The sequence below is a fragment of the Colletotrichum destructivum genome, chromosome 5 (assembly GCF_034447905.1).
Source record: "Colletotrichum destructivum chromosome 5, complete sequence".
Taxonomy (NCBI): Eukaryota; Fungi; Ascomycota; class Sordariomycetes; order Glomerellales; family Glomerellaceae; genus Colletotrichum; species Colletotrichum destructivum.
This window is the reverse complement of record NC_085900.1, coordinates 3,176,224-3,199,724: the sequence shown is the minus strand read 5'-3', so window position 1 is coordinate 3,199,724 and position 23,501 is coordinate 3,176,224. Positions and strand designations below refer to the sequence as shown.

At 55.5% G+C, this 23,501-nt stretch overlaps 5 protein-coding genes across 5 annotated transcripts; 3 read left to right on the top strand and 2 right to left on the bottom strand.

Moving 5' to 3' along the window:
* Window positions 1-90: 90 nt before the first annotated feature.
* Window positions 91-617, top strand: CDEST_08505 (uncharacterized protein; the record flags this gene model as incomplete). Its single annotated transcript, XM_062924664.1, has 2 exons — window positions 91-541; window positions 598-617. The coding sequence occupies 2 exons, from the start codon at window positions 91-93 to the stop codon at window positions 615-617; spliced, it is 471 nt and encodes a 156-aa protein (XP_062780715.1).
* Window positions 618-8,073: 7,456 nt separating this feature from the next.
* Window positions 8,074-10,213, top strand: CDEST_08504 (Putative Cyclin-like superfamily). Its single transcript, XM_062924663.1, has 2 exons — window positions 8,074-8,921; window positions 9,060-10,213. The coding sequence occupies exons 1-2, from the start codon at window positions 8,726-8,728 to the stop codon at window positions 9,833-9,835; spliced, it is 972 nt and encodes a 323-aa protein (XP_062780714.1). The 5' UTR covers window positions 8,074-8,725; the 3' UTR covers window positions 9,836-10,213.
* CDEST_08503 (Putative pyridoxamine 5'-phosphate oxidase, FMN-binding split barrel) lies at window positions 10,214-11,776 on the bottom strand. Its single transcript, XM_062924662.1, has 2 exons — window positions 11,419-11,776; window positions 10,214-11,200 (listed from the first exon to the last, which is right to left on the bottom strand). The coding sequence occupies exons 1-2, from the start codon at window positions 11,498-11,500 to the stop codon at window positions 10,488-10,490; spliced, it is 795 nt and encodes a 264-aa protein (XP_062780713.1). The 5' UTR covers window positions 11,501-11,776; the 3' UTR covers window positions 10,214-10,487.
* Window positions 11,777-12,035: 259 nt separating this feature from the next.
* Window positions 12,036-19,530, bottom strand: CDEST_08502 (Putative carbamoyl-phosphate synthase small subunit domain, aspartate/ornithine carbamoyltransferase). The gene is made up of 3 exons (XM_062924661.1): window positions 18,589-19,530; window positions 12,504-18,532; window positions 12,036-12,449 (listed from the first exon to the last, which is right to left on the bottom strand). The coding sequence occupies exons 1-3, from the start codon at window positions 19,202-19,204 to the stop codon at window positions 12,393-12,395; spliced, it is 6,702 nt and encodes a 2,233-aa protein (XP_062780712.1). The 5' UTR covers window positions 19,205-19,530; the 3' UTR covers window positions 12,036-12,392.
* Window positions 19,531-19,907: 377 nt separating this feature from the next.
* On the top strand, window positions 19,908-20,322 carry CDEST_08501 (uncharacterized protein). The gene has a single exon (XM_062924660.1). It carries the CDS (start codon window positions 19,918-19,920, stop codon window positions 20,233-20,235), a length of 318 nt encoding a protein of 105 aa, XP_062780711.1. The 5' UTR covers window positions 19,908-19,917; the 3' UTR covers window positions 20,236-20,322.
* Window positions 20,323-23,501: the final 3,179 nt, after the last annotated feature.

Sequence of the window (23,501 nt, the reverse complement as noted above, 5' to 3'; positions counted from 1 at the left end):
ACACGAGGAGCTGCGCTCTCTTGCTACTCGGTAAAAACTAATTGAAACCAATCCGCCGAATATCCAGCCATTTCGCGTCCACCAGCCAAAATGCGTTTCTCCAGCATCATTGCCGCAGCCTTCGCTGCATTCGCCACCGCTGCACCCACCACCGTCGAGAGCCGCGCCGATATTGATCTTGGCCAGCTCAACAACCTCCAGAGCTTCAGGAACCTGGACCTGAACTACCTTCTTGCCCTCAACAACCTTAACCTCGGCCAGCTTGGCCAACTCGGCCAGATCAACAACCTCAACATCGGCGCCTTCCAGGGCCTCTTTGGCGCCCAGAACTTCGATCTTAATGCCCTACTCCAGCTGCAGCAGCTGTCCACCATTCTAGCGATCCAGCAGCAAGGCCTTTTCAACGGCGTGAACCTGGCACAGTTGAACCTCGGCGGTCTCAACTTTGGCGTGATCCAGGGTCTTGGTGGTCTCAACCTCGGCCAGTTCATCGACCAGGGCCTGATTGGGCAAATTACCCAGGTCGTCGAACAGTCTTCCAGTGAGCCTCGCACACGTGCCCTCTTTCAAACGGTGTTAACCAATCCTTTCTCCCAGTCGTTGTCGTTGGCAAGTAGACATCTATTGCTTGTATGTGCAGGTAAAGAAATGAATGGCATTGGTCTGGTGATGAGCACAGTCAATATCAGAAAATGGGAGAAAAGCCAATGGATAAGAGGGTGAAAGTGTAACGAGGCCATATTCGGGACATGGTATTTTGCTTTTCTTGTTGTATCTGGCGCGACCTCGTTCGTCTGGTCTGGAAATCGGGCAACCTAGTATCATGGGCTCTAGATTAGGACCGGGGGTGGGTAGGTGGGGTAGGGGGGGTAGATTAAGTCTCTTATATGCATCTTGATGTTGACAGAATATTGGTTCGTTGTCCGTGGTTTGTCAAAAACTCATTTGTCCCCTCTTTCTAAGGTGATAGTTCCATCCTTGCCCTAGGAAATACAAAAAAAAAAAAAACCCCTTCGTTTCTAAAAAAGAGGTAGACACCATCAACTGTATCCTGCAGCACAACGAGTTTCAACCACGGAAAATGAGTATATCTTTCGTTCTGGGCTTATGGAAAGAGGATAGAAATAACGCACGATAATTAAATCTAGGAATTCGGCCAGAGTGCTACAATTCCTTTATAGAACTATCTGATCACACCGGGAAAATTACGGAAAGCTTCCAACTCTCCCTCACAGCCCTTTTTGTTACCCCCCCTTTCCGAGCGGTTCAAGTACTGAGCCTGGTGTATCCTCTTTGGGGTTTCGCGACGCCCATATCCGAAGCCAGTAGGCCTTTCCTATCGTCAGAGTCTTCCCGGAATTTTGGGGCTTCTCCAGAGATCGTCTCCAGCCTTTCCTTGGTTAAGTGGACACTCACAAGGGCTACACGGAGTTGACCGGAGTTGACCGAACCTGTGGCGGAGACGCTAGCAGAAAACCGCTGGGTTGAAATGCTGTATACAATACTCTATACACTTGTAATTTTATCAGGCCCACGGGCGAAGCCGGAGGTACCCTGAGTCTTCCCCGTCCTTGTTGATCTTAGTAAACTGGTGGGAACCAAAAGCCAGCAAAGATATCCTAAGGGTTCATACGCGGTCAAGGGCCGAATAGAAATCGCACGGCCGCCGGTATGGGGTTCCGATCCTTGGCATCCCTGGGGGTATCGGTTGCCTCACTTCAATATGATGATGTATTGGGGGGCTTGGCAAACCCTGCGAGGAGCTACAAAATAAGGGGCAACCGGGATGAGCTGCTCCTTCAACCCTCCCCTTTACCGGTGTGCTGCGGGAAACCACGCAGATCTTGAAGCTTTCGAAGAGGAAAAAAAAAAAGAAAACCGAAACAAAGTTGCTAGGCGCCCGACGGTTGACTGGCCCACCGGAGCCGAGGGGAAACAGCATGGCGCAGCTCAGGGTCAAAACCCTCGGGGATTGGATTGGGGATGTAAGATTGCGGCTAGGCGTCAGCTCTGAGTGAGCTGAGAAGGAACAGCGCCCGCTTCGTCAGACGTGCAGGATGCGAAATGCACAGCTCGGCAAAGCCGCCAATGGGTTTATATGAACGATGCATGTCTCCGGCCTCTCTGAATCCCGCATCCCGGACAGCTGGACGTCACTCTTCGTTGGCACTGCATTCCACATCTTACCTGAAGCAAGCCGCCACACGGGAAGATGAACCCGCAGCGGACGGGACCCCGCTTCGGAGCGGCGGTATCCGATCGGGTGGGGCAACGAGGACCTTACTGGCCGGCGGCTCCCGGTCCGCACGAACGGGTCATTTTGAGTATGAGAATTGGGAAAGGAATCAAAACTACCTGCAGGTGATTTTCACGTCGCGTGCCTGAACAAGTCCCTCCCACATGCAGGTCTTGAGCGACAAGATCACGGAACAGGGAGGGAGGGTCCTGCGCGTCACGGGGAAGCCTTTCGCAGGCGCAGAACACGCATCTTTGCACAAAGAGGCCGGCTCTCGCGGTCCACGTCCGTTAAATCCCAAGATGAGACCATGGAGGAGATGAGTGGGAGGCTTGGCAGGCATCGTTCGTGGGGTTTTTGGCCGGCGCTCGGACGACGTCCCCTTTGCCCTCTTGGCCCCGTGGCATCCCGTGGCAGACACATCCGGGCAATGGCAGATCACGGCCGCGCCTAGCATGCGCGCTAGCTGCTCACTCCGTCGTTGTGTTGTCCACAATTCCCACGGCTTGCGCCGTTTGCAGCGAAAAATTGCCTGCCACCCACAATCGGGGCGTTCGGTTGACCGAGGCCGTCAAAAGCCTCCTTTCAGCCACTGGTTCAGGTAAGGATTCCAGCCTAGGCCCAGACCTTGAAAACACAGAGAAGATGTCGTTAAAGCATGGCCGTACGCCCCAGTGGGCTTTTCTACCGTTGCACAATTTGGATGCAAAGGCAGTAAGTCAGGCCGAACAGGGCCTTTGTGGATCGCTGGCTGGAAAGAAGCCAGAGCAGCACTCACCGGGCAAGCCTGAGATGGATCCGAAGTCTTGGGAGCCGCTACTGCGCCGCTTTTCTTACGAACTTCGGTGCCGTAGCTCACCAGATCGATTGCAAAGGCTCTTGTAGGCAGGCAGCTCCCCACCTCTAGCTGTTCGTTCGAGCACCCTCTCTTTCGTTTCAACGTACCAACTTCTACCAGCTTCACGCTGATAAGAGTGACCAATCAGTGCTGGTAGCTGCTTAACGAAGCTCGCAGCCATACTTGCGGAATGGACTGCCTGTAGGTTGCCTCTCACTTGGTTGTTTGGAGAGAAACCGGGACGGATAGATTCACTTGCTCACACCACGCCACATTCGTATGGAATGACACCTGCTCCATCAAACAGAAGGCGAGAATTTGATAGCCACACCGGGGGCATATGTCAAGGTGAAGGGAACAGGATGAGACGGTTGTGTTGAATGCATAAACCGGGACGCTGCCAAGCCACATGCTGGCTGGTATTACGGCAAAGGCCCAAAGTTTGGAGTCACGATGGCTAGACTCTGAAGAGAAGATTGACATGTAGAGAGGTGAGGTCTTGCATATTGGTCCTGTTGAGAAAGTTGCTGTCAACGACGGCGATAAGCCATGGCTTTGTTCGATCCTGAAGAGGACTGGGCCCCGACCGGGCTCTGTGATAATACGCTGATATGAAAGAAGGTATATCGGTCCAGACTCTGTGCTTCTAGATCTTTAGCTAACTCCAGTCGTGGCCGCTTCCGGTCGCAAGCATTGGAGTGTCGGGCAAGCAAGCTGGCAAGTCCGTTGTTGTCATCGCGTGCTGCGAGCTACTGCAAAGTTTCGGTAACCGAGAAACAGAACCAATTTCATATTGCGAAGATGACGGCAGTGGACCCTGACAGGTCGATGGGTGACGTGGTGAACACGGGGTTGGCAGCGGATTTGCACTTCGGAGGGATCCAACTGCAGGAGCCCCGATATGAGGATGGTGTCCTACGAGCGTTGGCAAGACTGGCACACTCGGCCATTTGCGAAAAAAACACACGGTCACGGACTCACGGTCAATGCCCACGGTCACGGTCAAGGTCAAGGTCACGGCCACGGCCACGACAACAAGGCTGCACCGACACTGACGGCTAGGGATTCCTGAGTAGTGGAAGGATCAAGGCAGCGGAATTTCCTTGGTGGGGATGGAGCAGACTGTGCGTTTTAATTACAACTTAGACGTGCATCCGTAGCTCAGTGCGGGGGTTTAGGGGTTGATGGGATGAGGGATTAGAGGGGAGGATGGATGATCTGACGTATGGCGCAGTGTCGATGGGCCACGGACAGGGAGCGGGTGAATGCAGTGACGCGGAGCGCATCATGCAAAATGGCGGTTGGTTGGCTCTGGCGCTAGCAGCCTCCAAGGCTGGGCCGAAACGGTCGTGGTCTGGCATGCTGTGGTTCGCTTCCTACCTAGGCAGAAAGGCAGGTAGGTAGTTGGAGATTTGAAGTAATAGCCTGCGTGGGGTGGTCGGTCACCAACGCTGTCAAAAAGCAGCAGCCGTTAAACAACATAGCAGCATCTCGCTGTGCTGTACGTCGTTATGGGCGCCCTAGGCTGGATGGATGGGTGTGCTTCGGTACGGCCTGCATGTGGTTGCATTTCCATGACGCCGGTTGCGACCAAGTCAGGTACGGGTACATGAGATATCTGCAGACCGAGGCCGAAGCGGACCGGCGATGCGAGTGCAGGACGCAGAGTCGCGGAGCCTGGGCGTGCAGCATCAAGCTTCGCGATTTGTCAACTGTTCGGTGCGAGGCAAGGTGTTCGTAACTGTACATTGGAACATTGACTGAGCGGTGTAGGCGAGCTCTCGGCGGTCTCGACTCGATGCCAACCACGGGACAAAGAAAAGGCGAGGAGAAAGAGACTTGAGGCCCCCTAGGATCATCGATAGGTAGTGTACATTGCGGTGCGCAGCGGCCCCAACTCTCCTGCCGGGACTCTGTAGGGTAGGTAATAGAGGACAAAGGGCAACCCTGCGAGTATTGTTGCGCAATGGGCCGTCAGACTGCGTAGCCAGTGTGTCTCCTCCCAAGAAGGGGGAAAAATCTGCCGTTTGGAGTGGTTGTGGCTGGGTCAACTCGTTTCTAGACGCTAACAGCACTAGGAGGTCTCAGTAACAAAGCGTAGCGTAATGCAGATCATGGCAAGTGTCAATGTCAAGGCCGAGAGACAAGGTCAAGGTTGCGTCCGGAGGTGGTGACAGCGCACTTCATGGTTGATTTGGTCAGGGACAGGATCGTGGGATTGCCCGGGCGGGCGGGCAGATGGGTCGCCTTGGGTTTCGAATCGCATTGATGGTGTTATTCGCCCCATCGCATGGAGTATGTGGTGAGGAAGAATCCCGAAGGGGGGTACGGACTGGTGTAGCGTGGTCGTAATCCATTGTCCGTATCCGCTGCGTACCCTTGAACTATACCTGCCTTGGTCCCGCCGAGAATTGTACGGCGATCAGCGTGGTTGAACAGACAATGTATGCTCGACTGCAGCGACCGGTCGCGTGCGTGCGGTGAATAAGTGCCGCTCGTTCCATGCCCATCATCAGATGCTGTGGATGTTGTTGGAGAATGGATCAAGGGACAAGAGATGTACCCGCCAAAGTGACAGGTCACAGAAAGGAGTCCCCGAAATGTGAGGAGACGAGGACGACTGAGGCACGTACGCGGTACCTGGCAGGTTCCCACTCAGCGCTCCTGGACGATGTTCTGGCGAGCTGGCTAGCTGCTGGAGGGACGACGCCTGACGGTACGTATCCCTAGGCCTCAAGTTTCCGCAGAGTGCCCAGACTGCTGTGGAAACTGTAACCCCACCATCTCCACCAAGCGAACACCCTTTGATACCCAAATTAGCAATCGTCGAGGTCCTCTCTTGTCGTCACGGTGAGCAGCGAGACAGGGGCCGGGCTGGTCCTGGCTCAGGAACGAAAGGAAAGGTTATGGGAAACAAGACACAACACCGAGGAGGCAACGCGACACAAAAGGAGCACAATCCATTCATTATAGTGTACAGAGTACGGATGCCTAGAACTGCCAGACCAGCCGGGCAAGTTGGGCGAGATACTTTCTTTGGGCCAGTTGCTTGGCCTTCCTGTATCCATGTGGTCCATCGGGAAATACCACCAGTCAGGGTGCAATGGATGCCAATGGCACCATCTGATCGGCCATCTGTGTGACAAAGCTGGCGTTCCTGTATGCGCGTGATAAACACAACTGGGCACCTCTCCTCTCCCGAGTCTTGCTTGGTGTTTCCTGGTAGTGTCACCCTCGCTACAATTCGATCTCTGCTTGGACAGGTAACAAGGCACGCATGGGTGAGGGGGAAGGGGAGTGCCGCATCACTGTCCACGCGGCTTTTGATTCGACAGGGAGGTAGCGCCGAGCGATTCGAGAAGGTGAGATGGTGCGATGCGGTAAGGTGAGGTGAGGAAGGGGGCGAGAATGAAAGTGAGATGAGATGAGATGAGATGAAGCAAGGCGAGACGAGGTGTGATGAGATGGCGGCATTGGCACTCAGACTGGCGTTGACAGCACGGTTGGAATAGGAGGAGTCGAAGAGGGGGAGGGAGGGAGGACGCCAACCAGACCAACTGCCGCTAACACCTCGGCCGCAGTTCAACGTCATCCTGCCATATAGGTACACTGTGATTAGTGTATTGGCAGCTTCCATGGAGGGGCTGGGGTGTATTATGCTCCGAGGTCAGGGAATAGGCTAGAAAGCAGAGAGGTAGGTAATGATGGGGGTTTCGCTCCCGTTAGACTCAAGGTATACGTACATCTACGACGGGCTTGAAGGATTGACGCGAGCGTTTCGTCAACAATGGATGACTGGGAACAGATTTGCCAGTTCATTGCAGGAAAACAGCCTAAGAACCTTGAGGCTGGGATGCTAATCTGTTGCATTGTTGTTGCTGCTCCAGCCATCGTCACTGTATGGACACGTAGAGCTTGCTGGCGGCCGGTTTACGATAAGTTGATGAAACTGAGTGACTATAGGGTCATTAGAAAGTCTTTACTGGGCTAGCTGGACGAGGCAAGCTATGCAAACATGATTGTTGCTGTTGCTAATAGGTAAGATAGTGAGATGTGACCCTAGGCTGTAAGGGTATGGTAATTCTTGTAATGTTTCTCCCTAATGAAACTGTTATGCTTGCTGGCTTGAACTACTCCTAGGTGATTCGACCAAATATCATAGATATAATGAATAGATGTGTACGCAGCACATACAGGAGTGTGTGGCATTTTCTTTTGGGCGTTTTGTTTTTGTGCCTGTTTCCCCAATTTTTCATCTGCTTCCTCTTTCCCTTCTATGTCCACTCTTACCACCCCGTCGATGGGCGGGCGACACCTACCTGGCCTCGGTTTGCAGAGGCGCTAAAAGCCGAGCAAAAAGAAAAAGAGGACCCCCTGACTTCTATCGTTGGGGGTTCCACTCGATCCCTTGCCATAGTGCCATTTTGCCATATTGCCTTTCCTCACTTTCCATCATTCTTGCCTACGAATCACTGCCAATTTGCCATCAGCAACGTGAGAACCCCTCAGAGTATGTCGAAAGGAGAAGTCGTATATCGCAGGAATGACTGCTACACTATCCGTACATTACTCTACTTACATACTAGGTACATGCACACAGGACGGACTGCCACAAAGAAAATCGGACAGACGTGACATGGGAAAGTACCTCGCGGGTACATTTCGGATGTTCTGGCGGGAAGAAGAGGGACAGGGATTTGGGCTTGGGCTCCTCTCCACTGGACGACGACCAGCAAGCCCTGCTGTCCGCCCGCTGCAGCATCGCATCGACACGGACCATTTCCCCCTTCCTTTACCACTCCAATTCGGAATCGGCCTGCTCTTTGGGGGAGGATCCAGCACCAACGCCAGGCGTCGGGTTCCGTCCACGTCCCACACGGGCTTGCCAGCCCAGCCCAGCCCACTTGAGTGCATCGCCCACCGCCGAAATGCGGTAGTTACCTCCACCCAAGTACCCCCCCGGGGACCCAGAGAACTCAGAGAATCCAGCTCCAACTCACAGCTTCTCCCGCCGCCCCTCGCGACTCGTTTCTTTTCCCACAGGCAGCCCAGCTTAGGACTCAGCCTTACTTGCCCTCTACAAACGAACCCAACCCCTGTATAGCATAGCCTACGGAGACTACTCGTGTTTTTGTACATGCGGTACCCGTACTGTAAAGTACTCGCTTCCTGTACGAGCAATTGCTCCATCCTCACTCAACCCCTTTCGATTGTCTACGGTTATTTCCACACCTTTTGGCAATTGCCATCCCCCATCTACTACATATACCGCCCCGACCTCCCGACCTGTGTCTCTTTTCGCTCGCCCTTCCCACTCACGTTCTCCCAATCTGCGTCTCGTGATATCGCTCGTTCACTCCGTTACGCCGAGCACTGTCCTTAATCACCACCCGCAAGAAACTCTTCATACGAATATGAGCAGCACCCCCTACTGCTTAGGACCGAGGACAGGAAGAGTTGGCTTTTACGACGTTCACCGCCCACGACTGCTACGACCCACGAACAGATAATCATTTACATTTCACGCGACACACCCATACTATACGCACCGCTGCCCTAACACAACTGCCGCGGGCAACATTCCAGAAAACCGTCCCCAAGAGCCAAAAGCAACGTAGCAAGACAGGCCAAGATCAGAGACAGGAAACAAGATGGGCAACATGGCGAGACAGGTTCAGAGCCACCCCGACTACTCGGACGATGAGTACGGAGCCGAGGACGCCTACTTCACCTACCGACCCCTCTCCAATCTTCCGACCCCGCCGCCTTCTTCCAGAAATTCTTCCACCCACCAGAGCCCGAAAACAGCTTTGGAAGACGGAGAGGTCCTGCACCAGAAGTTCCTGGGTACGTACAAATCATTACTTGACGAGGTCCGGCAAGAGCGCCCTCTCGCCGATCGGCGCAATTCGTTCGATGGGGGAGAGTCTGCAAGGCAATGTACACTACATGCAATGTAATGCTAACATGTTCACCCGCTTGCAGGCCCCGCCATCCACCTCGTCAACCTCGTTCCCACGTCAGCTTCTCTCACGACCCCATCGGTGCCGCTTGTTCAGGCCATGCTGAGCCGGTCCGGCCTGCCGCTCGAGACCGTTGCGCTGGCAGTCTGCATTCTCGACTCGCTCAACTCCAAATTCGCCCTCAGCTGGCGTTTGCAGTGCCCCCTGCTCGTCGAAGGCGCCCTCTCCTCCAACAAACGCCACACCCTCGCCCATAGCCCCCTCCTCGACCGTCGCCGCCAGCAGCAGTTGCACATCGACTCGGTCCAGCCCGAGCTCATCATCCTCGCTGCGCTCGTCATCGCCGCCAAGTTCACCGACGACTGCCACGACTCGACCTACTACTACTGCGCCAACTGGGGCAAGGACATCTGGTCGTGTGAGCAAGTCAACGTGACGGAGCGCTGCATCTGCGAGAACCTCAACTACCGCATCAAGCCCCTTGTCGACGACGACGACCTCCTCGCCGACACCATGGTCGACATGCAGCTGGCCGCCCGGCACTACAACTCGGTCCGCCCCGTGCAGCCCCACGAGATGGGACACAGCAAGAGCAAGAGCATGACCATTGGCACCGCCGTCGTCGGCCTCGGTCTGCAGCTCACGCCCGTGGACACTCCCAAGTCCGAGGCCGCCCCGTTCGACGACGAGGTGCGCGCCGCCCTCGAAAACTCGACTCTTGGCGGCGACTACATATCTTTGGCCTTTTCCAGCGATGAAATGGTCCTGTCTTCGGTTGGCGAGAAGCTTGACATTTAGTGAAGGGAGAAGAAGCGATTTCAAGCGAGCGAGCGATTTTGTTTGGTTGTAACGAATTTTTGCATGCCCTTGCGCGCGGGCGGCTCTTGAAGAGGAGTAGCACATGGTTTAACGGTACACATCTGCATGGGGTTCCACCACCGGCTTGTGCCTGGCGATGGACAACATTTCCTTGTTTTCACTTTCTTATTTTCTTCACTTTTCCGACCCGCAATTTCGTTGTTTTTTAGGATACCACCCTCGGCCTCGACAAGGCTTGTCGGATATGCATCTTGTAATTTTTCTTGGGTCGAGTGGGCCGGCCGGCGTACATGGTAAAGGGGATTTCTCGCTGGATTAAGGGACCGAGGTATTGGGATTCATCGCAGCCAGGACATATCCTATTTGGTAATGTTGTCCTGCAAAGGCACATCATTCAAAATTTTGCACTTCCAAACCTGGATCCATCCATCTACGGTCATGTACCGACATTTTTCCGTGACTCGCTGCAAACTGTCTGTCCTTGTGTGTCCCGGCGAGGACCTGATGCCGTCTGCTCGAATGCACCATTTCCCCAAACCAACCTCATGAATGCATGTAAACGATGACGGCAACGACAATGTCAACGGCCAGGGCCCAAAGCCCTCGTCAGGGTCCTAAACACTTGACAAGCTTAAGGGCTCAGCCGGTTAATGATCCACTCCTCCCCCTCCCCCTCGGCCTTGTCGTATACGAAGCGATCGTGCAGCCGGTTCTCCCTGCCCTGCCAGAACTCGATCCTCTCCGGCACGATGCGCAAGCCGCCCCAGAAGTCCGGCACGGGAATCTTCTCCTCGCCCTCGAACCGTTCCTCGACCTCCCTCACCCAGTCCTCGAGCTGTGCTCGCCCGTCGTCCTCGCCGTCGCCCGCGACGCCGGGCCGCGGCTCCAGCACCTGGCTCTGCCTGCTGGCCCATGCGCCTAGCCGGCTGCCGCGGACGCGCGTGTCGAAGTAGACCTGGCTCTCCTCGGGGCTCAGGCGACCGGCGACACCCTCAACGCGGACCTGCCTTTGCAACGCCTCCCACCAGAAGGTCAAGCTCGCGTGCTTGTTGGTCGCGAGGTCGGCCGCCTTGCGCGAGGTGCCGAGGTTCGTGTAAACAACGAAGCCGCCGCGCGCGTCAAGTTCCTTGAGGTACACCATGCGCGCCGACACGCGCCCCGAAGGTAGCGATGCCGTCGAGAGGGTGCACGTCTCCGGGTGCGGCACCGCGTGAGACTGCTGCGCCGTCGTGAACCAGTCGTGGAACTGGGGGATGGGTGACGAGGGGTGCAGCGAGGCGCGGGACAGGGACGCGAGCGTGAACTGGTCCGCGCGCGTGTTCTGGGCCGAGCCGGCGGGGGCGACTGGTTTATGTCGGGTTAGCCAGGCGGATGTGAAGGCAGTTTGGGCCGAGCCGTGTGTGGTTGTGAGATATATGGTGGAGGGTCGGTGTGGTATTGATGATGATCATGCGCGTACATGCATGCATCCCCGGCCCTCTATTCTCAACCGACACTCATGCACGCCCACACCCGCTCTCATCTGCTCCCGTAGCGGGAAAGCACTGAGTCGCCAAACTTACAAATGAGCTTCTTACTCTCGGGGGCCGGGTGAAGAGCCATTCTGAGCGATCTCGACAGTCTATGGGCTAAGCTGGGCCTCATGGGATACTTGCTTCGGCTGTTGCTGGCAAGCCGTATGGTCGGCCAACACCTTCTACTGATATGTGTGACAAAGAGAGGCAAACGATGAGCTTGGTGCGTACGACGTGTGCGAGGCGTTGTCGTGATTTCACGCAGGTTGCGATGGAAAAGCGGCAATAGGAAGGGGGCAAACCCGAAAAGTGAGGTGATTTCTCCAATAAGTGTTTATGATCTCACGACTCTCATGATCATGGTTCGGGGAAATGAGGGGCTGAAAGAACGCCAATGGAAGACGTATAGAACCCCACATTCCAAGCGGCAGAATGCTCCACTCGTTCCACGGCGCAGCGCAGGACTTCGGATGGAAACTGCGGTTCAGATATGGAGCAGCCATGGAGCAGGGACCCGCGGATCCAGGGCTTCAGGGAGGGTACGTCCTTCCATCGGACTAGTCTTGGGAGGTGATGACTACACACAACACAGAAACAAACACACCCCCATACAGATACACAACACACGGCACAGATGAACGCAACAGATCAAACAAACGTGTTTCATTCCGCACATACGACGGGAGGGTATCATATCGTAAACGTCATTCAGATACGTAAGATACGTAACGTACGCAAGAAACGCACGCAACGCACTACACGCACTGATCCTAAATAAATCCCAAACATAACCCTCTAAACACCGCGTGATGGCGTGAGCCATGACGTCTGAAGGCGTCTTATACGCCGGATTTGAGGAACAGTTGCTTCCTACTTTGTGTCTCTATACTATAATCCCGAAACCAGAGGAGCCCCGCAAACCAAAAAACCCCGAAACCAAAACGGGCTCCAAACTTTTTTGTAATGTGCTTTTTTCTCATATCCCCGTTCCCATTCAAATAGGAAAACGTTTAAAAAAATGTCTATGGTGCCATAACCAGCGCAAGCAACGCCATGCGGCAGTACAGACCATATCTCATCTGTGCAACCTGTTAGCAAACCAGCTCATGTCCAAAGGGGGACGAAAGACTTACCTGTCTGAAGTAGGCCGCCCGCTGGTCGGTGTCAACCTCGGGAGCGATCTCCTCGTTTCTGGGCAGAGGGTGCAGGATGCACATGTCTCTCTTGGCGGACTTGAGCGTACGGTTGTCGATGCGGTACGAGTTCTTGACCTTCTCGTACTCCTCCACCGACGGGAATCTTTCCTTCTGCACGCGAGTACAGTAGAGCACGTCACTGCGGCTGAGAATCTCAGGAGTGAGCTCCTCCGACTCGCACAGGAGCTGTCCGGACTCAACCAAAAATTTGCGCACATCGGCAGGCAGGGCGAGACCCTTGGGAGAGACCAGCTGCACTTGCACGCCGTAGTCACGGAGGAGGTAGATCAGCGAGTGGACGGGGCGGCCGTAAAGCAGGTCGCCGACGAAGGTGATGGTCAGGCCCTGGACGGTTCCGAGCTCCTCGCGGATGGTGAAAAGGTCCAAAAAGGCCTGAGTGGGGTGCTCTTTGCTGCCGTTGCCACCGTTGATGACGGGGACGGGAGCGTATCTCTTAGCAATGTCAACGCTGTTCTCGTCAGGGTGGCGGAGGACAACAGCGTCACCATAGCAGCCAAGAGTGCGAAGAGTGTCCTGCAGAGTCTCGCCCTTCTGGACCGAAGAGTGAGAGGTAGCGATAGCCACGGTGCGGCCACCGAGTCTCTGCATAGCGGCGTCGAAAGAGGCTGAGGTGCGGGTAGACGGCTCGTAGAAGAGGGTGCAGAGGACTCTGCCGCGAAGGACGTTTAAGACACCCTCACGCTGAACGCCAAGACGCATCTGCTGGGCGACGGTGAAGAGGTGGTGAAGGTCAGCGCGCGTGTACTGGCTGACCGACAGTACGCTGTGGTGCTTCCACGATGAAGGCTGTGACAGGAGGTCCTGGAGCTTGGAACCGACAATCGGGTGCAGAGGGGCGGGCAGGCCAAGGTCATCGAAACCACTCATGCTCTTGTTGGGCAGATAGCCATCGGCGGAGCGGAGCTTCGAGGGTCTGGTGGCGTTGAACAGCGACGGGCGACGGTCGCGAGGGCTGTCGGGGTGCGTGAGAGACTGAAGCTGGGGCTTGATAGCGGGCGACATCGGCAGGGCGCCGTGGGTCGACATGTCTTTGCCCAAGGCAGGCAGGGGCTGCAGCTCACCATCCAGGCAGACTGTCTTGTCCTGGAAGGTCACGCGCTGGACGGAGCCACGCATGGTACGGCCGGCGAAGGGAGACCAGCCGTTGGTGTTGTGGACGGCGTAGGGACGGTCAATCTCAACCTCGACGCTGGTTCCAACCTGCTCATGCAGCTCGAAAATCTCCTTGGGGTTGTCATAGAGACGAGTCTTGATGTCGTCGACCGTTAGTTTGCCCTCAGTCACGGAGGTGAGCAGAAGTGGCAGCGCGTCAGCGATGCCAACCGAGGGATCGGCGTTCTTTCCCAATGAGCTAGCGAGCTGGTACGGCAAGCTGCCAATGGAGAAGACGTCGATCGTGCTGAGGTGAGCCCAAAGAGCAGCTTGGTCGGCCTCCGTGGGGAGGAGAGCACAGTCAGGGAAGTCGTTCTGCGAAAGGTAGAGGGAGAAGATGGACACGTCGCAGGTCACCTTCAAGCCCTTAGCCTTGCTGAGGGAAATGAGCTTAATGTCGTCCTTGGTGGAGACTGAGGTGACGTGGATTCTCCGGTTGTGTAGGCTGGCCAGGAGCAGGATGGAAGCCAGGTCCGTCAGCTTGGCGTCGGTGACGATGGGCTTGTGCGTGGGCCACTTGTCGAAGTGGGTTGTTACAGCAGCGACCTTGCTGATGTTGCCAGACAGATGGTTGAAGGGGATGAACAGAGATCCAACCTCACCAGTGACGTGGCTGATCTGGTCAGCGTTGTCAGAGGTGGCAGTGACGGAGAAGTTGAAATCGCAGTATCCGCCTTGCTTGCTGCTCTGCTGAGCAACCTTGAGGCTGATGGCATCCGTGATGGAGCCAGTGACACCGACGGGCATAATGCGAACCATGCTGAAGCCGGCGGAGATGGAAGCCTTGGTCACGGCCTGGAGATCCTTGCTGCCAGGAGTGGCAATGCCGGGGACGAAGGTAGCAACATTGATCAGGCCAGGCAGAGAGATGGTGCGGTGGCTGGTCTGGAAGTCGCGGCTGCCAATCTCAAGACCGAAGTGACGGGCGATGGCCTCGACAAGGATCTTGGCGTTCTTGACATTGGTGACGAGAGGAATCTGGTAGTCAACGGCCATGCGTCTCGTTTGGTAACCCTTGCTCATGTAGTTGGCGGGGCGTCGGTACTTGTTGTTGGAAGGCAAGTTGATGTAGAGATCGATCATGTTCTTGGCCAAGTGCTGCGTCAGAGAGAACTCGGAGCGCTGGTCCTCTTGCTCGTTGGCAAGAACCTCCAGGTACTGAACAGGGATGTTGTGCTCCTGGAGGAAGTCGGCAGTGCCCGCAGTGGCGAACAGCTTGTAGCCAAGGCGAGCAAGCTTGTCGATAGCGGGCAGCATCTCCTTCTTGTCCTTGTAGGAACCGATGGACAGGAGGATGTTGGCCTTAGGGATCTTGAAGCCCGTCGACATCAGTGCCTTGAGATAAGCCTCGTACTTGTCAACACCGAAGCAAGCAACCTCTCCGGTGGAGGCCATCTCAACACCCAAGACAGGGTCGGCGCCGGAGAGACGTGAGAAACTGAACTGTGGAACCTTGACACCCACGCAGTTGGGAGCGATAGTGGTGGGGGGGTAAGCCTCAAATGGCCGGCCGGTGATGGCCTTGGTGGCCATTTCGATCATGTCGACACCCATAACCTTGGAGACGAAAGGGAAGGATCGGGATGCGCGAACGTTGCACTCAATGACCTTGATGTCATTGTCCTTAGCAATGAACTGAATGTTGAAAGGGCCGGTGACGTTCAGCGCAGCGCCAATCTTGCGAGTGGCCTCCTCGATTCTGGCGATCGTCTCAGGCTCCAGGTCCTGGGGAGGCAGGATAAGGGTAGCGTCACCGGAGTGGACACCAGCATTCTCAACGTGCTCGGAGATGAAATGGCCAATGACAACACCGTCCTTGGCGACAGCGTCCATCTCGATCTCCTTGGCGTTCTCAATGTACTTGGTGATGACGACAGGATGCTCGCGAGAAACCTCGGCAGCCTGGGCGAGATAGTTCTCGAGGTCTTGCTCGGAGTAGACGGTGTTCATCGCAGCACCCGAGAGGACGTACGAAGGTCGCACCAAGACAGGGTACGAAACGGCATTGCAGAACTTCTTGGCCTCCTCGAAACTGGTTAACTCCTTCCATGTAGGCTGGTCGACGCCAATGGTATCCAGCATACGAGAAAACTTGTAACGGTTCTCGGCGTTGTCAATCATCTCCGGCGAGGTGCCGAGAATCTTGATGCCAGCGCGGTGCAGCGGCAGGGCAATGTTGTTGGGCGTCTGTCCACCCATGGCGCCGAGAACACCGGCAGCGTTCTCCAGCTGGTAGATGTCGAGGATGCTCTCCAGACTGATAACCTCGAAATAAAGCTTGTCGGCCTCGTCGTAATCAGTGCTCACGGTCTCCGGGTTGTAATTGACCATGATGGTCTTGAAACCGTCCTGGCGCAGGGTGCGAATGGCACGGACGGAACACCAGTCGAACTCGACTGAGGAACCAATACGGTAGACACCGGAGCCCAATACCATGATGCCGTTGTCCTCGAAAGACACGTCGCTCTCAGTGGCGTTATAAGTGAGGTACAGGTAGTTGGTGTGGGCCGGGAACTCGGCAGCAACCGTGTCGATTTGCTTGACAAACGGCATGATGTTTGCTTCTTGCCTCAGGGTACGTACGGCAATCTCGTTGGAGCTCCAGAACTTGGCGAGCTGACGGTCGGAGAAACCAAGCCTCTTGGCCTGCAGAAGGATGTCAGGGGACTTGGAGATGTCACTGGTGGTGTAGCCGGTCATGGTCTTGGCGAAGTCGCTCAAGCCCTTAAGCTTGTTGAGGAACCACTTGTCAATCTTGGTGAGCTCCCAGATCTTGTCGACAGTGTAGCCAGAGTGCATGGCGTTAGCAATGGCGAACAGACGCTGGTCAGAGGGCGTCTGGAGCTCGTCATCAATGGACATCAAAGCCTTGGTCTCGTTGAATCCGAGGTTGTGGAAATCGATGGCACGAATGGCCTTCTGGATGGCTTCCTCGAAGCTTCTGCCGATGCTCATGACTTCACCAACACTCTTCATGGAAGAGCCTAGCTGAGTGGAAACACGGGTAAACTTCTTCAGGTCCCAACGGGGCATCTTGACGACCACGTAGTCGAGCGAGGGCTCAAAACAGGCGCAGGTCGACTTGGTGACGCTATTGGCAATGTCCTTGAGGGGGATGCCGAGACCGAGCTTGGCAGCAATGAACGCCAAGGGGTACCCAGTGGCCTTGGAAGCAAGCGCAGAGGATCTCGACAATCTCGCGTTGACCTCGATGATACAGTACTCCCTAGAAAAGGGGTTCAAGGCGTACTGGATGTTGCACTCTCCAACAACACCCAAATGGCGGATGACGTTGACGGCCGTAGTACGGAGCATGTTGTAGTCTTCGTCAGACAAAGTTTGAGAGGGGGCAACAACGATGGAATCACCGGTGTGAATACCAAGAGGGTCGAAGTTCTCCATGTTGCACACCGTGATGCAGTTGTCCTGCGCATCACGAACAACCTCATACTCGATCTCCTTCCAGCCCTTCATGCTGCGCTCAATAAGCACCTGAGGACTGGCGGCAAAGGCCTTGTTGCAGAGATCAAGCAGCTCGGCCTCGTTGTTGGCGAAACCACTGCCAAGACCTCCGAGAGCATAGGCAGCTCGAACGATGACGGGGAAGCCAATGTCCTTGACGGAGGACATGGCCTCGTCAATGGTGCTGGCTGAGGCAGACTTGGCGCACTTCTCGCCAATGGATTCCATGCTGCGGGCAAAGAGCTCGCGATCCTCGGTGGTGATGATGGTATCAATGGGAGTACCCAGGACCTTGACGCCTAGTTCCTCAAACTCATCCTTCAGCTGGATACCGACTTGCAGAGCAGTCTGTCCACCAAAAGTGACATAGATGGCGTCAGGCTTCTCGTACTGAATGACCTTGCGGACGAACTCGGCGTTGACTGGGAGAAAGTAGACCTTGTCGGCAAGACCCTTGGATGTCTGGATGGTGGCAATATTGGGGTTGATAAGGACGGTGTAGATGCCCTCCTCCTTCAGTGCCTTGATTGCTTGAGAGCCGGAGTAGTCGAACTCTCCAGCCTGCCCGATACTGAGACCACCACTTCCCAGGATGAGCACCTTGCGGGGGTGCACACGGGGGTGCAGACGCTCGTTCTCCTCGATGGTGCCACCGGGGAAGCTGACAGGGGCGTTGAGCTTCTTGGGGTCGGCGGCGCAGTCCTCGATGGTGCTGATGAAGACATCAAAGAGGTACTCAGTGTCGCGAGGTCCAGGTGTGCTCTCAGGGTGGAACTGCACACTGAAGTAGGGCTTGGACAGGTGGGCAATGCCCTCGTTGCTTCCATCGTTGGCGTTGACGAAGAGCTCCCTCCAGTCGGCGGTCAGAGACTTGGAGTCGACGGCGAAACCATGGTTCTGCGAAGTAATGTGGCACTTTCCGGAGATCATGCTCGTGCATGGGATGTTGTGACCTCTGTTGCCAAACTTCATCTTTTCGGTCTTGGCTCCTGAGGCGCGGGCGAGGAGCTGGTGGCCCAAGCAGATACCGAAGACCGGGGTCTTGGTCTTGTCCATGGCAGCCTGGATGTTCTTGACGGTAGTCTCCAGCATAGCCGGGTCACCGGGGCCGTTGGAGAGGAAGAGGCCATCGTACTCGTCGCCGGCCTGCTTCACAAGGTCGTGGTCCCAGGGGCAGACCAGGACCTCAACACCACGCTTCAGGAAGCATCTTAGCTGGTTGTACTTCATACCAACATCCAGGCACAGCACACGGATGGGCCTGCCGGACGGGTGCTTCTTTACGGCGACACTTGAGGGAGGCTTGTACAGCTTGGGGGCTTTGATCGACACTGGAGCACAACAGGAATGAGCATAGGACGGGCCAGGGAAGGTCGGCAAGACTCACCCTCAGCTACGAGGTTCTTCTCATTGGGATTCACCCAGTCTACTGACTGAAAGTCATCGATGGAGAAGGAGTGGACACCGTTGACGTGACCGTTGGCGGTGCCATTGGTCAGGGTCTTCTTCTGCAGCAACAGGCGACCGAGGGTGCTGCCCTGAGATCTCAGACGCTTGGTGAGCGCTCTGGTGTCGACGCCGTAGATGGCGGGGACGCCCTGCTCCTTGAGCCAGGTGCCGAGGGAGGACTCGGCCAAGAAGTGGGAGTAGTCCTCGCCCGAGTACGAGTGGGCGACGAGGCCAGCGATGTGGATCTGCGAGGACTCGAAGTGGGCGGGCAGGTCGCCCAGGAGCTCGTCGACAGTCTCGCGCGAAGGCACGCCGTAGTTACCGACCAGAGGGAAGGTGATGACGAGAATCTGGCCGCGGTAAGAGGGGTCTGTCACCGACTCCGGATACCCCACCATTCCGGTCTGGAAGACGAGCTCTCCGGCGATGCTCTTCTGAGCACCGAAGCTGTAGCCCTGATAAACGGAGCCATCCGGCAGCTCGAGAGCCATGAGGCCCTCGTCGTCGGAGCCGACGATGCGGGCCGCAGCCGGGGGGTAGATGGCGGCCGCCATTGTCGTTTGTGAGGGTGATGCGGGGCAAACGACGGGTTGAAGGAACTCTCGAAGCGGGGAGGGGCGAGGAGAGTCAAGCAGCAACGAAATAAGAGAAGGGCTGGAGAAAAGCGGCTGCGGGCGAGCTCGTCAGAAGAGTCTCGTAGATAGGTTTGGGAGCTTCCCAGCGATCATCTGCCACGATAGATCTTCGGGAAGTTATGTGAGATTCTAGACAACCATGGTCGGAGGAGGAAAAGAGGAAAAAGAGAGAAGGAGGAGAGGAAGAGCAATTCGGCAGGGTCTTGGAGTTTTACCTTACTCAGAGAAAAAAAAAATTCGTCTGGTCCCCCTCCATGCCGTCCACTGTTCCTCCCTTTGGTTAAAGGCACCTGAAGTCGATTGACCAATTATGCAGGCAGCATCCCTGACAGGTGGAGAGCCGGCTACGTTGGCACAGATCTGCAACAGTGAAAATAGGGCGCTTGCCTCACCGAAGTCGCAGGCGGTGAGACACAACAGATCTAGTGCCATCTATAGAGTGGGCAGAATGGGGGGCAGAAAGTTTTGTGACATTGCCGCTTCTAGCCACAGGCGGGGGGATTAACCAGGAGCCCCGCGTCGCCCTGTGGCCCAGATGGCTGAGCCTGCAGAATTTTGTTCGTCCTGTCCCTGCAGAAATTTCTTCCCAGAAGCTTAGTCCAGTCACAGTGCCAGTCGAAGATTGAAGAGAGATGATGGGGGGCGCCTTTTCTCTTCTCTCTCTTCCCTTTCGCCAGTGGCTGGCCTGCCACGATCGATGGCGGGTGACGAGTGGACCGAACGTGAATCGATGGCTCCGATGGCTCAGACGGCCGAGTCACGGTCGTGGTCAGGAATGGAGGTGGGTTGGTTGCCAATGCTTCTGTTTTGGCCGAAAAGTAAGATTTGAATTTGATGCAGTGTTTGTGGTGTTAGGGCTTCTGGGGCCATATCTTCACCACCATGGATGGGTTTATTATCGTTTTTCATCTGCTCCCTTGATATCAAGTCGGGTCGGAATCGTTTGTTGATAGCGACTTGCAGGCCCGAGAATCCACGCGTAGATGTTTTGATGACAGCAGAATGCTGACCTGGGCCTCACCGACCAACTTGATAATGTCATCTTCGCCGATGCCGGGCCAAACAATCTCAGTGGGGCATTCCTATCGTTTTGGGGCACGAGAAGCTGGGGCAACGACAAGCCAAGTCATAATTCTAATGTTGATAGGCAATGGAATGCCGTGGCGCGCTTCGCTTATTGTTTGTTTCCCCTTCCAAGGCTTCTTTCAGCTTAAAGATTTGGTCGGCTTCCCATTTCTGGCGAGTGTTTCTCGTTATTTTTCTTCCTCTTGTTTGTCTTTGATCTGTAATCCTTTTTTTTCTTGCTTCTGGTCATTGGTTTCATTCACAGCGGATACGAGTTTCTCTGTACGAACATTCTCACGTCGTTACCAGTTCGATGGCAACGGCCCTCGGTCAGACGCCAGCCCTGCAGAAACTCTCGGCACCTTGAAATAAGGTCCTGGAAGCAATGTAGCTGGATGAAGGGTATGTATGCTCGCACGTGCCAGCCTACCCGTGTCTTACACCACTTGTCTGGAATCATGAATGAGACATTTTACTCGGGCAACGGAGAATGAAGGCCAGTGTGGCAGCAGCTTGGGTTGCAAGTCAAGTCAAGTGACGAGAAGATGACATTCCACACGATACGATGTGGGCTGAAGCTCAGTCGAGATGAGTTGCAGCAGCCAACATCCAAACACCGCAGGCGCCTCTCTCTGGTTTGGAGCTTGTCAGTCACAAATGATTTTTTTTTTTCTTGCCCTACGGGACTACTACTTCCTTGACAGCCGACGCAGTACTCCGTGGTATCTGGTAAACCTAGAGCAACGACGCGTCGAGGTGTGCGCAGGACTTGACTCGTGAGGCTTGTGGGATGAAGGGAATTTGCGAAATTTCCTGCCGCTGCGGGACGCATAGTTCATGATGTCCGGCATGGGCTGGTGGGTAGGCCACTAGACTCGGCCATCTATATTCTGTACCCTGCTCAGTGAGATCCGCATCGACGTAAATCGCCGATGGTCATGGTGTCTCGCGATGTAACCTGAATATGACGGGCGTCTGCTTCGATTCCCTGCATTGTTTGATTAAACACGCACACGGGGGAGGACCATACCAACTTGGCGCGATGCCCATCGCCGCGTCCCCCCCTAACGACATGGAAATGCCAGTAACGAATGCGCAACACAGCAACAGGGTAAGTGTCTGAACCGGATCGGCACGTTCGTTGTTGGGGAACCAAAACAGAGCGCAGGCCAGAAACAGCACCCTCTTCGTTTTCTGACGGCGGGATGGAAGGGAACTGGAGGAGCAGACGACGACGATGGTGTGGGAGCGATGCCAGCCAGAAGGCTAGCGGGTCGCAGCGGTCCCCCGTGTGAGTGGGATGCCAATGGGCGGTGACGGCTCTCGCAGGCCAATCAGGGAAGCGGATGGGCTTAATGGTTGGTGTATGATGTGGGGGTCGGTCAAGCAGGAGCAGGAGAGGATGGGGGGGAACATTCACTGTGGGCGGGACATTCATGTCTCTGCCCCCTGCTCAAGCTTGACTACTAACCGACTAATGACTTCGTTTCTGTCTCTCGCGAGAGCTTCTGCTGGAACACTGGTTGGCTCAACCGCCTCGGCCCCGTGTGTCTTACTTGGGCCAAGAGTGCAGCGTAAGAGGGAGGGTTTCTTCGTGACGGATAAGGACAGAGGAGAGAAACATGGACAGACAATCGACACAGGGCGAAAAGGGCCAGGCCAACAAATGATGTCAAGTGACTGAGAAGGTGCGTCCGCGGGTGCAGCTCAGCTGCCCATGCGTTGAATTGAATTTGACGCAGGCATTGGCTGGCGGGAGGGGGCGGTAGGGGCTGTCGGGGCTGCTGGCGTTCATTTGCCTCTTTACATGGCCGCTCGCCCTATCTACTGACAGTCTGTCTAGGGGCTCGCGACACGAAGCCGCATTCAACTGTCTGTGTAGTCCGTTTGTCTGTCTACTGCTGTGTGTCTGTCTGTCGTCGGTCATCGGTCGTCTGTCTCGTCTATTTGGCAATGTCTGACAGTGATGACGGCCCCTTCATGTCCGTCCTCGAATCACTTTTGTCTCCCCTCCCCTCCCCTCCCATCCTTTCAGGGGGCGGGGAGGGGGTCATGCGGTTTGACATGTCTCGCCCGTTTTTCGTCTGATGTCGTTGGTCTCGACCTAGGTCTTGTCGTCCATGTGCGTTCCTTTGCAGAACATCGACCGACGACGGGCTTGGGTAGCCTTTGGTCGCCATGCGTCTCTCTCGGTGTTGTCGTTATCTCTTGGCCATTCTTCTGTCTGCGGTTGCGAGCAGAACTGGTCCATTGCAGTGGGGTCAGACTTTGTCGGTTTGCGTACACTACTCGGTCCTCCTCATGGTCCAGGAATCTAGCCGCAAAAGATGGATCGGCTCCTAGGGTAACAAACAATGGCGACACAAACATGGAGCTCCCCCGGGCCTTTTTTTTATTGTGTCATTTCGCAGAACGGAGAGGCCCCAGGCCGAGTGGCTGCAGCACTGACTGGGTCAGCCAGTGGCAGCGTGTCGGCGGCGGCTTTTGCGGTGGCTGGGGCCCACTTTTTAGAGACCAACTCCGAGTCTCCCTCACTGCCACCCACCAGGGATCTTGCGCTAGCCCATTAGAATCTCGACGCAGGGCCTGGGCAACGTTGGATCTTGGATGCACGCCGCCATGCGCAGCAGAGTTTGGTTGCACTGCTTGCTTACATGGCCCTTTTTTTTTTTTTTTTTTTTTTTTTTTTTCATTTCTTCATCTTCTTCTTCCTCGCAAGTCCTTGCATGTCGAGTTTATGACATTTTCGCGATACCAAAAGACTCCACTTGGCTCCAGTGGCGCGGCGCGTTTCCCTGCCCGTTTCCAAACCGTGTGGAGGCGCGCATGGTATCGCTCACTCCCTTCCTCATCCACCTATCCGCCTCTTGAGTCGTAATGGGGGGTGAGGGCGAGGCCGTCTCCTTATCGCAGGTCATCTTTCTCAATGCAGTCGTCACGGGACGCGGGACCCTGAGGTGCATCACATACGTGCATTTTTCACCCATTAATACATGACATACATGAAGTAGTAGCATACATACGGTATCGAAATCCATTGCTCCCCGGTCCTTGGCCTGGCCTTGCCCTGCCTGGTCTGATCCAGACCCGTCTCATCATGTCTTGCTTTGCCCACCTTTGCCTTGCCTTGCCTTGCCTTACCTTGCCTTCC